At 37.2% G+C, this 11,983-nt stretch overlaps 1 protein-coding gene across 1 annotated transcript; it reads right to left on the reverse strand.

The window, feature by feature from the left end:
- Positions 1-4,224: 4,224 nt before the first annotated feature.
- On the reverse strand, positions 4,225-9,504 carry LOC143892901 (calcium-dependent protein kinase-like). The gene is made up of 9 exons (XM_077397810.1): positions 8,616-9,504; positions 6,296-6,439; positions 6,002-6,154; positions 5,784-5,899; positions 5,539-5,706; positions 5,108-5,235; positions 4,864-4,963; positions 4,686-4,785; positions 4,225-4,493 (listed from the first exon to the last, which is right to left on the reverse strand). Exons 1-8 carry the CDS (start codon positions 9,235-9,237, stop codon positions 4,729-4,731), a joined length of 1,488 nt encoding a protein of 495 aa, XP_077253925.1. The 5' UTR covers positions 9,238-9,504; the 3' UTR covers positions 4,225-4,493; positions 4,686-4,728.
- Positions 9,505-11,983: the final 2,479 nt, after the last annotated feature.

Genomic DNA, 11,983 nt, shown 5'->3' on the forward strand with positions numbered 1-11,983 from the left:
TCCAATTATTTCCAGTTTCAATTGATGGACAGACAGTTGCTCACCAATTCAAACGATTCAGTTAATGTACATATAATATGATATGTATGTACCTAGCAGCACTATCTACTCTGTCATCTTTTCAAGGATGGGTTTTCTTGGGAGAGAAGTACCATATCTTTTAAGTAAAAGACTTGTGTTTGTGCAATGGGTTTTGCTAACTGAGGAAATGATATTTTACACATTTTGATAATAAATTCACAGAAAACGAGTATTTTTTTATCAAACAGTGAGTAAAATGATTAGAAAATATCATTCCCAGTGCACCTTACAGCCATGGTTTTAAATTTCGGCTAAAATTTCAGACTTATCCGAAACCAAAATTTCAGCCGAAATTTGGTACACGCTCACGAAATTCCTGTTTTTTAGGACGAAATTTCGATCGAAGTTACTGAAACTTTGCCCGAAATGTCGGTAATTTCGTTCGAAATACTTTATCGCAATAAAATATTATTATTTTAATAACAATTTCGACATTTCGAAAGAAATTTGGTAAATTTTGGGAATTTCGGTTTCGGTCGGTTTCGATACACCTAAATCCAAATTTGCGGTTGAAATTTAAAACCATGCTTACAGCATAGTTGTGCTGATATCATATCCGTAATTAAATGATAGCATATCCCTACTTTGGTACAGTTGGCAACAACAAGAAGTGTTCCGATGTGGAAGCCCTAGTGTGAATTTCTAAGTCACACTGATGGGGAAGCTCTAATGTGAATAATAATATTTAGGCTACTTTGAACACTCTTTCAGGGTCCATATTTTACTCTCCAAGAACAGAAAAAAAAAATTGAAGTGTGTTTTGAAGGGCATCCTTGAAATATCAAAAGATGACAAAATTAACTCTCTTTTTCATGAGCAATGCTAAACTGAAGGGCACCTAGGCACCCGCATTGGATCCACCTCACACAGTGCATTTATAGATGAGATTTTATATGGTGTACCCGGTATAGTTTAGTATCTTTCAAAAGAGTACTATACGCCGGCCCACACCATAGGATGATCCAAACTGTCCATTTGATGGGCCACAACGTAAATAGGTTGTGCCCCAAAAAATCATTCCCATAGGATGGTCCCAACCCTCTTATCTATAGAGGTTTCCATGATATGCAGTTCCTCTATACATCCGAGGGCTTACACCATGTAAAAACTCTCTAAAAATAATAGCATTCCTCTTTTTCCTTTTACAGTGGACAAACTATACTAAGACCATTTAATATACGAGATTGCTAGCAAGTGATAGCGAGTGGTGAGGGATTCTAATCTTTGTGGTACCCACCACCACCATAGTCCTTATCTCTTCTTATGCAAACCACGTGAAGACTACTGTCTCGACTCTGGGCTTCATCTCTCTGTCTCGACTTTTGAGCCAATATTAGCTGGAGTGCCGCTATAAAACAAGGAAGTGCGGATAAACATGGAAATTTTAAATGGGGGGGAGGCATATTCTGTGTTCATGTGGGGTGCTGATTTCGCAAAGCCCATTTTGCAGATATACATCCCACCAGAGTACGGTAGATAAAGACATTTAAAGATGTAGCTTTCGCCGTTGTTGAATGGAAAGAGATGGATTTTATCAGATATTCAGATGAGTACTTCTTTTGTGTCGTTTTTCTACCGTTAGTATTAGCAGTGATTGGGCCTTTTGTCTCATTACATTATTTCCAACTGCTACTTATATTTGCACTACCATGTTTTGATAATGAGACAAGCTCACCTTGTCTTTTATTATTTACCCAGCTATCAAAATCTATTACAATTCCCAAAAAGCTCTCAGCAGAAAATTAAAAAGGAAAAGACAAGATTAGTTTGTGTCATTATCAAAATAGAATAGTGCAAATATCAGTACCCTTTTCAATATACCAAGTTACCAACCGTTCAACCATCAATCCAAATTCAATCTGATCTCCTTTTGCAACTACCAGTCTTCCCTTCTCAACCCTCCATTCTCCTCACCTTTGGCTTCTTATCTCTTTCCTTAAATTAGTCTATTTAAGTGCGCCCACATCCCAACTTCACCTCCACAAGTCATTTTGGTTTCCACAAGGGAATTGAAAAGTTCTTCTGGGTTTTCTTCCTTTTGTTTAGTTCCTGAGAAATGGCTGACTTGGATCACTCTTCTGATGATATTTCTGAGGATTCTCAAGGTACCCATTTAATTAGGTGCTCTTCTCTTAGGAATAAGACCCTTTAATATACCCATTGACTAGTTCCATGACATGAATTTTCCCCTTTTGGGTGTGTCCAGTTTTTTTTTTTTTTTTTCTTATCTTGTGATTAATTGTTTCAGAGGGAACCACTCAAGATTCTAAGCTGGAGTTCTCAGAGGATGAGGAGACACTTATTGCAAGAATGTTTAATCTGCTTGGAGAGAGGTCGGTCATCTTATTTGAATTTCCATCTATACTTTATCTATATGTAAATGTTTAAAACTGTAGATCTAATAACTACGCTTTTTCGTTTTTTCCCCCCCATCTGTTGGATGATTAATGGCTCAGGTGGTCTCTGATAGCTGGGAGAATCCCAGGAAGAACAGCAGAAGAGATTGAAAAGTACTGGACCTCAAGGTACTCCACAAGTGAATGAATGATGGTAAATTAATGGTGTGTTTCTGTACAAAAAACAAGCAATTTTGGGTGTGATGTTGTGTTTGGGAAAGGGCCGGCATGTCTCAGCTTCCTCAAAGGATATGAAGAAAGAAAAACAAGGATTTTGTGTACCAATATTCTTTAGAGACAGGCGTGTATATATGTTTGCACAGACATTCCTCATGTTACTAGGTTGTTTGCAAAGATGACTCAAATGCATTCCAAATATGTGTGAACTGTTAGGTTTATCCTTTTCATCATGGAAATACTTGCTTGAGGTTGGGGATATTTCCTTCCAGGTTTAGTATGATATCAAGATCATAACATAATTATCAGAGTATCCATGAGTGTGGCTTAATGAATGAGAGCAAACTGTCTTGGAAATTTGTGAATACAAATTCAATAGTATTGCTGCTAAGAAACCCATAAAGTCCGTCTTGCATATTAGATGTCATCAGGGAGGAGAAAAAACAGAACAGGAGCTCAAATAAAAGTTGAAAAATTGAAGAAAGAAGAATCAAAAGTTAGGTAATCATGTCAAAGATTCTAAAATGACCACCAAAAGAAAGGTTGCAGTAGTTCAGAGTTCAGACCCCTCCCGGCCGTTTGTAGCTTGTTGGCAATTGTAATAACAAGCAAAAAATGAGAGAAGTTAAAGATAAGATAGGTGTGCAGGTATCAAATTAAAAATGTGAATAGTATTTTCTTATTGAAAACAATTTCAGATGGAAGAGAGCTCATGTGTCAAACATCAGAACATTCCAATAACCATCAAAAAAGAAAAGAGAAAAAGGAAACCCATATCAACTTTTCAATATCCACACTAAGAAGAATTTTCCAATCCAAACCCTTTGCTAAGCTGGAATATGTTGCTGTACTACTGATTTGGTATCCAAATGGTTGACATGGGTCTAAAAGAATATTGGAAACTTCATTCATCTTCAGAGCCAAACACCAATCATCAAAGCTCGTTGTCTTCCTAAATTGATCCTCAATATAACAAACAATACCGTCACCCGAAAAAAAAAAAGAAAAAGATGAACTGCCTTCTAATTTCTAGCGACATACTGAATAGGACCAAAAACAGCATTTAACCCCAAAAAATAGTATTCATATCTACCAAGCATTTTAATTTTTTGCAAGCTATCCTCGCCAAAATGTCTAACCTATGACCTGCAAAGCAAGTTTTGGATTATGGTGGATTTAACACACACACACACACACACACACATGTACATACATACATGCATAATACTCCTCTCAAGTTGGATTATGGTGGATTTAACACACGCAGGCGCGCGCGCGCACACACACACACATGTACATACATACATGCATAATACTCCCCTCAAGTTGGATTATGGTGGATTTAACACACACACACACATGTACATACATACATGCATAATACTCCCCTCAAGTTGGATTATGGTGGATTTAACACACACACACACACACACACACATACATGCATAATACTCCCCTCAAGTGAATGTCACGACCATAAGGGACAACTTGATCACTGGGAGTACTAAAAAGTCACGGAGTAGGTGAAAGGATCAGAATTGGCAAAGTATGAGAAAATGAAGGACGGGGAGAGAATAACTAACACTGCAGCTGAATTTCTACCGAATGAAATTGTAATCAACCTCGGCATGTTTTGTGGCACATAAAATACAAAGTTGGGCTCCAGAATCACTACAACATTACGAGAGCATTTCTCAATAAGGAAAAGGCCAAAAACCAGATATGCACAAGAATAGTCACTCGATTTAGGAGAACAGTAGGACAGAACAGCCTTGCAATCTCTGTCTTGTTTTCTGCATGTAATACCTTGCAACCTTGATGAGATCACTTGAAGTCACCCTGCATCTCAGTTATCCATAGTCTAGTTTGTTAGATAAAGATCAACGGGTGCAGCATTCCACTTATCAATTTTTTATAGCAGAAAAAAGAGATTCCATTGATCAGATAATCGTAGTCCGAGATTTGAGTCAACGCTGAAAGAAATCATGGTGGGAATGTTTGTGGTAGGTAAGCTGGGATTGAACCTCTGACCTCATGGTTGAAGAACAAAGACTTGAGCAATTGAGGTACAGGCTCAAGCCAATCCACTTCTCATCATTGCACGAAATTCTTGATAGCTGATCCTTCCATCCTACAAATTAATAAAGTCTGTATCAGCATGTAATTCTATAGAAACAAGCATTGAACTTTCAGAGTATAAACAACTTACATTATCTGTGTCCACCTCCGATATTATTTCCTTAATACTAGCTTCATCACCCATTCCGTATTCCTTCATTGCCAGTTCCAATTCGTCCCTTGTGATAAACCTAGTAAGGTCATTGACAGGAGAAGTTCAAATACATTACTTAAGTGAGAGGTACCTTGGTCTCTGTTCAAATCCATAGTCTAGTTTGTTTGTTAGATCAAAGATTTGATGGAGGTCAACAAAATAGTAGATTAAACAAACTAACCCGCTCTTATCTTTATCAAAATGCTGAAAGGCTTTGTACAAATGCTCATCCTTTTCTAGTTTATTTCTATGCATTGTAGCGGTGATGAATTCAATGTAATCAATTGTCCCATTTCCATCCACATCAGCCTGAAAATAGAGCACATATCAACCATCCTACACAGCCATGTATGAGGTCCAAATAGCATAATAACAAAAAATGAAGAAAATTCCTTTTAGGGAAATGTTATCAGCACAACCATATTTTGATATTTGCACATATTTGCACAAAACCCAGCTGTCTTTTCTTCTTTAGTTGGCTTGTGAGAGCTCAGTGGGAAATGTAATAATCTTTTGACAGCTCTTTAAGTACTAAAAGACAAGATGGTTTGTGAAAATACGGTTGTGGTGATATCATTTTCCTTCCTTTTATGGTCATCAGTTTTTGCTTACAGCATCCATGAGCTGCTTGACTTCGGCCTCTGAAAACTGTGACCCAAGTGGAGCCAGTCCTGTCTTCAGCTCTTCATATGTGATTGTACCATTTTTGTCAGTGTCCATATTTGTGAACACAGTCTTCATCCCATTGGTTTCTTCTTCAGAAAGATTTTCTGCGATAACCTACAAAGGTTTCAAAATGCATCAGGATTAAAGCACGTAACAAAAATCAGAACATAAAGAAACATTTACGAACGCACCTTCAGTGCAAGCTTTTTGAGCTTGTTCATTGCCCTGAATTGCTTCATCCTCGAAAGAACTTCACTGTCAATTGGTTTGTCTGATTCTTTACTATCTTCTCTAATCCATGGGTGCTCTGGATGATCATTCATATCAAAACCAATGTATAAAGTCAGTCCAAAGAAAGTGGGTACAATACTATAGTAGTCCATCATTGTAAAAATGAAAAATTACAGACCAAGAACTTGTCCAGACGAAATACGTTTCTTTGGATCCTGTGTCAGCATCCTCCTAACCAGGTCTTTTGCACTGTTCGATATAGATGACCACGGTCCAGTTTCAAAGTCAATATCCCCTAGCAAGATAGCATCAAATATTCCCCTCTCGTTTTCTGTAAGGTTAGAATATTCATTTAACAACATAAATGTCACAGATTTTCAATGAATGGAAATTTATTAAACCATTTCCATTGTGATGGTATGAGATAATATAATTTCATTAGGAGTAGATCAAGTTAAATTGTCATCCTTACCAGCCCAGAAAGGAGGTACACCGCAAAGAAGAATATACAAAATAACCCCTGCACTCCAGATATCAATTTCCTTCCCATAACTGCGTCGGATTACTTCTGGGGCAACATAATAGGCACTTCCAACTATATCCCTGTACACTTTTCCTGGGATTTCATAAAAGTTGATTAAAAATTAAATTTTATGAAAAGGTTATATAGTAACATAAAAACTGCTTCTCAACAGAAACAGTCAACATATGGCTAGACAGCAAACAACATAACCCAAAAACTCCTTATCGACATGAAAGAACAAGGATTGATAATGAATCTAGAGTTATCTTGAAATGAAGAATGTATGATAAGAAGTCCAAACCAATTCACCATAATACAAAAAATGTTATTAGTTCCACAGTTACAAAATATCTACTGAAGCGCAGATTGGTTGTTGTAAAAGTGAGATGGGCCGTTTTTGTTTAGATATTTTTCTACCAGTTATCTGGTAGCTCTGGGCTCTCTGTGATGGCTAGGAGGGTAGGGAAGATCTATGACCCTCCTCTGATGGTCGTGTTCTATTGAACGGCTGGTCTGGACAAGATTCTTACCATTGACCATTTACATCATCTGCACAGGTTCATAATTAATAGATGTCGTATGTGCGGTGATTATGAGGAGATGATCGGTCATTTATTCATTCATTGCAGTTTTGTGCGGGAGATATGACCTTGACGGAACCTGTGATGAAGAAATCACTTGAGAACACAAAAGCAAGGTGAAGCTCAAATGAAGTAATCTTGTATTGTATGGTCCAAGGATAAAGTGTCAAATATCAGAGCATGAGTTTCAGTGACTATAGTGTGTCTCAAAACATCTATATAATAATATAGGAGGATACAGAGGAAGTATAACAGAACAACCACATAGACGCACAATTCAGTGCAATAATTCAGATTCTTTACAAAGCTACTCTGAAAATATAATATGATGAAATAAAGGTCTACGCACAATTAATCTGCTTATTCAATATAAAGAACTTAGGGTTTTGCTAACGAGTGCCCTAAGTTAAGGAGCATTTAAAGCACTATTTTCATGCACCCCCACGCATATATCCTCAAACACATTTATTACTGGAGCAACAATTGTAGTCGAGCTTTTATTTCCATAATTACAATTTCAACAAAAGAGGCTTGGGTTTGGTTTTTACAAAAATACCCCCACCATGACAAAATAACAAGAATACCCTTATCTCATAAAAGATAACGAAAATATCCCTACTTAAATCTCATGAAAAATGACAAAAATACTTATATCTCATAGAAAGTGTTAAATACACCTATCTCTTCGGAAAAAAAAAAAAAAAAAACTCATATATCATGGAAAATAAAAAGACCCTATCTCATAGAAAATGATCAAAGTTAACTCACTCATAAAAAATGACCAATACACTTATATCTTATAGAAAATAATAAAAAAGACCTATCTAATGCAAGACAATTTACATGATGGACGGCTGTGCACTTACGTGCAACCCGAAAAAAATACTGGTGGCCGCATTTTTTTGGTGATCCAACCATTCATTTTGTTGGGCCCTGATTTTATTCTCTAATTCAGATCTAATTTTATTCTCTAATAAAATCTTCTCCGTAGAATGATCTTAACCCTTTGATTTGAGAAGGTTTAAAATGGACACCGCAATATAAAAAAACTACATAGATCGGGGTTAGGATTGAAAAATATTTTCTGGGCACACCCCCAACAAATGAAAAAAGTACATGTGCCAACATTGTTTGGGTGGGTGACCCAACCATTCATTTGTAGGGCCCTAATGTAGATAGTGTGGGCCCGTAAAATCTTCTCCATAGAATGATCTTAACCCTTTGATTTGAGGAATAAAAAAAATGCATAGATTGGAAGGTTAGGATCGATGAACAAAATACACTATCTCATAAAAATGACAAAATACACTATCTCATGAAAATGACAAAAATAAACTTATATAATATAAAATAATAAAATATTTCAATCGCATGGAAAATGGGTTAAGGTACTTTGGCTATTATCTTTTATGAGAGGGATATTCTTGTTATTTTCTCGTAATAGAAATGAAATTGTGGGAAACGGTTCTCTAAAAATAAATGTGTCTTGAGGATAAAAGTGTGCGTACATGAAAATAGGTGCTTTAAATGCTCCTTAACGAATGCCCTAAGGGCACTCGTTAGCAAAACCCAAGAACTTTAGGTTAGTGTAGAATTGAAAATTCCAAGAAAGAACATTTTGGGTTGAATACAATAAGCAAACACAAAGAAGCTTCATATTACAACAGAAAACAATGAGAAAAAATTACCTTCCTCGATGAAGACAGACAGCCCAAAATCGATCAACTTCAACAGCGCCCCTTCCTCTTTACTTAACAATAAGAAGTTCTCAGGCTTGAGATCCCTGTGCATCACACCCATGACATGGCAGATATGAACAACATTCACAATAGCCCTGCAGATTTTTGCAGCAGCCCTCTCAGTGTAATGCCTTTGGGCAACTATACGATCAAAAAGCTCCCCACCAGAGCACAACTCCATGACAAGATGCACAGATTGTTTATCCTCATAAGCCCCCTTGAATTCCACAATATTAGGCTGACCACTTAGATGTTGCATTATTTGAATCTCCCTCTTTATGTCCTCCTTGTCATTTCTACTGATAAGCTTTGCCTTTGAGATTGATTTGCAGGCATAAGAAATTCCTGTAGAATTCTCTGTACAAACATATGTAACACCAAACTGACCCTTACCCAGTTCTTTTCCAAAAGTGTACAAAGACTTTACATCTTCAAATGGCTTTCCTAAGATGGTGTCTGCCATGTTAACATGTTCTTGGGGCCTTTGGGGATGCCTAGGACCTCCTCCTCCTAATCTATACCCATTGGTATCAGGTTCTGAAACGTTTTGCCTGCTAAAGCAGTGACCCATATATGTGCTATAACAAGGTCTAAAACCAAACCAAATACTGAATTTCTGAGGGAACCTAGAGAAAAGCCAAACGCCAGATCACTATTTGAAGCTGTAATTTTCTAGAGCTTTATTTTTATAGAGAACAGAAGAGTTTTGCAGTGTGGGGACATCCAGAGTGACAGGAAGGGAAGGCAAGAATTTAGGAGGGATAATGAATCAAATAGAGCTGAAGGAACTGACTCAAACTACATATCTAGATTAACTTTCCACGTTAGAACAATTTTGAATCTTTAACGCGAGAGAGAGAGAGAGAGAGAGAGAGAGAGAGAGAGAGAGAGAGAGTTGTCAAATTCTGACTTAAAAATTACGCGGTTTTGATTCTCTGGTGCTTCTTTTTACTGGGACCAAATTGCTTTGGTTAAGGGAAACAATCATCGTACAGATGTCACATGGCCAAGTGTATGTGATCTGGTCCATTGATTGTACTGCACCAAACAAATCTGGCATATTTCTTCTTTTTCTTCTTCTTTTCTTTTCGTTACAATACACTCTATTCAAAAGATTCTATATTTTTTTATCAATTATGTTGAAAAACATATCCTTTAAGATGTCTTTAAGCCGTTTATTTTTACCTGTGTTAAAAAACGCTGTTTCGATGCTGAACGCTGCCAAAGAAAATCCTTGTCGACTCCACGCGGATGCGGTCAAGAACGCGGTTGACGCGGCCAAGTCAGTTTATTTAAGACGTACAATTGATGAGCCACATCGTAAATACGTTGTGCCCCAAAAATCATTTTCATTGGATGGCTTAAATCATCCAGCCAATTATACCCCCTTTAATATCAGCCAATTGGCTATTCAAGTTGCCTATCAAATGAATGGCTTGGATCATCTAAGCAATTAAAATAAAAACGGCAAGTGAGGAGTTTAAATGAACATTGTAACTTGTTATAGCCTTAAAAGCATGCTTCTAGATTTAGAATGATGCATGTGTTGCACTTTTCTCCACAAAATATATTAAATTAATCCCCGTTAACTTACCAATTTCTCCAAAAGCTTAAGCTGTTAGAGAAATACATTATTTATCTTTTATACTTTAACACTCCCGCACGTGTGGCACACTTGGCAAACACGTGGCACATGTGGTCCCACCTTCGCATGTGAATATTTGCTATATGGGAGGTTTGAACTTGAGAACTCCACGTGGCACATGTGGTCCCACCTTCGCATGTGAATATTTGCTATATGGGAGGTTTGAACTTGAGAACTTTGGCTCTGATACAGTGTTAACTTACCAACTTCTCTAAAAGCTTAAGTTGTTGAAGAAATGCGTTATTTATCTTTTATACTTTAACAATCCCTCAAAGAATTTCAGTTGCCGCCCATGCATCATTTATAATTTCAACGGACAGCCAAAATTTTCTAAGTTTTGAACATCGAAAAAATCCGGCAGCATTTATAATTTTATATCCCTGGCAGTGTGATATAAATGCCATTTACAATTTCAATGCAGTTTGGAAAAGGAATTTTCTTTTTGGGATAATTACATTTACACCCCCTCTAGTTTATGACACATCCACTTCAACCCCTATAGTTTAAAAAGTGACAAAGACATCCCCTCTAGTTTCGTTTTGTTTAAGGTTTGCCCCCTCAGCTGAAGGTTCGTCCATAGATTGAAGGGTTAGGATGATCTGATGGAGCTGATTATTTGGGCACACCCTATCTATGTCAGGACCCATCAAATGAACGCTTTGGATCATCCAAATAATGTGGGCCCATACCCGAATCCAAAGTGTTTGGTAGTGTTTGGATTCGGGTATGGGCCCACATTGTTTGGATGATCCAAAGCGTTCATTTGATGGGTCCTGACATAGATAGGGTGTGCCCAAAAAATCAGCTCCATCGGATCATCCTAACCCTTCAATCTATGGACAAACCAGATGAGGGGGCAAACCTTAAACAAAACGAAACTAGAGGGGATGTCTTTGTCACTTTTTAAAATATAGGGGTTGAAGTGGATGTGTCAGAAACTAGAGGGGGGTGTAAATGTAATTATCCCTTTCTTTTTTTCTTAATAACTTATATTAAGGGAAGTGATATATGTGCTCCATTTTTCAGTCGGGACAGCGACCTCAAGTGCTTGTAGGCTTGTAGGCTTGTAGCATTTCTTTAACTTAAAGGGGGCTGTCCCAAGTAAGAACAAGGGCCCAACATGTCATTTAGTGTACAATACCCCATTTTTTTCTTGGGACAGCCACCTGCATGTGTTTATGTCTATTCTTTTACATATAAGGGGGCTGTCCCAGGTAAGAAAAGGGCCGGATGTATCATTTCATTAATAATAAATACTTTAGCAGATAAGGAAAGTAGAAACGAACTTTTCTTCTTCCTCCTAACAAAGAAACCCACGAAAATCAGAAAGAATTTTTCTTCCACCGCCCAAAATTGAAAGCTCAACTAGTAGGAAACCCCGCAATGAGGGTTTATCATAGGCTTTAGATGTGGGTTTGCTTCCACAAAAGAAAACTGTGGATGAAGGCAATGGCAAAAGATTTTTGCACAAGAAACTAAGGGAGATCGAGCTTTTCTTTGGATTAATAGAAATGTGAGACATTCAAGACAGATTTATAGGTATGAATCGTATCATTTTTTGTTGAATAAATCAAGCACATATATTATTTTTTGGTCTTTTAAAGCCTTGGATTCGGAAATATGTTTTGGGAAGATCAACCAGTGGGAGAAGTCACGATCGCCAAGATTCTCC

The sequence above is a fragment of the Tasmannia lanceolata genome, unplaced genomic scaffold, assembly GCF_043159265.1.
Source record: "Tasmannia lanceolata isolate RefF3 unplaced genomic scaffold, GAP_Taslan_0.1 ptg000015l, whole genome shotgun sequence".
Taxonomy (NCBI): domain Eukaryota; kingdom Viridiplantae; phylum Streptophyta; class Magnoliopsida; order Canellales; family Winteraceae; genus Tasmannia; species Tasmannia lanceolata.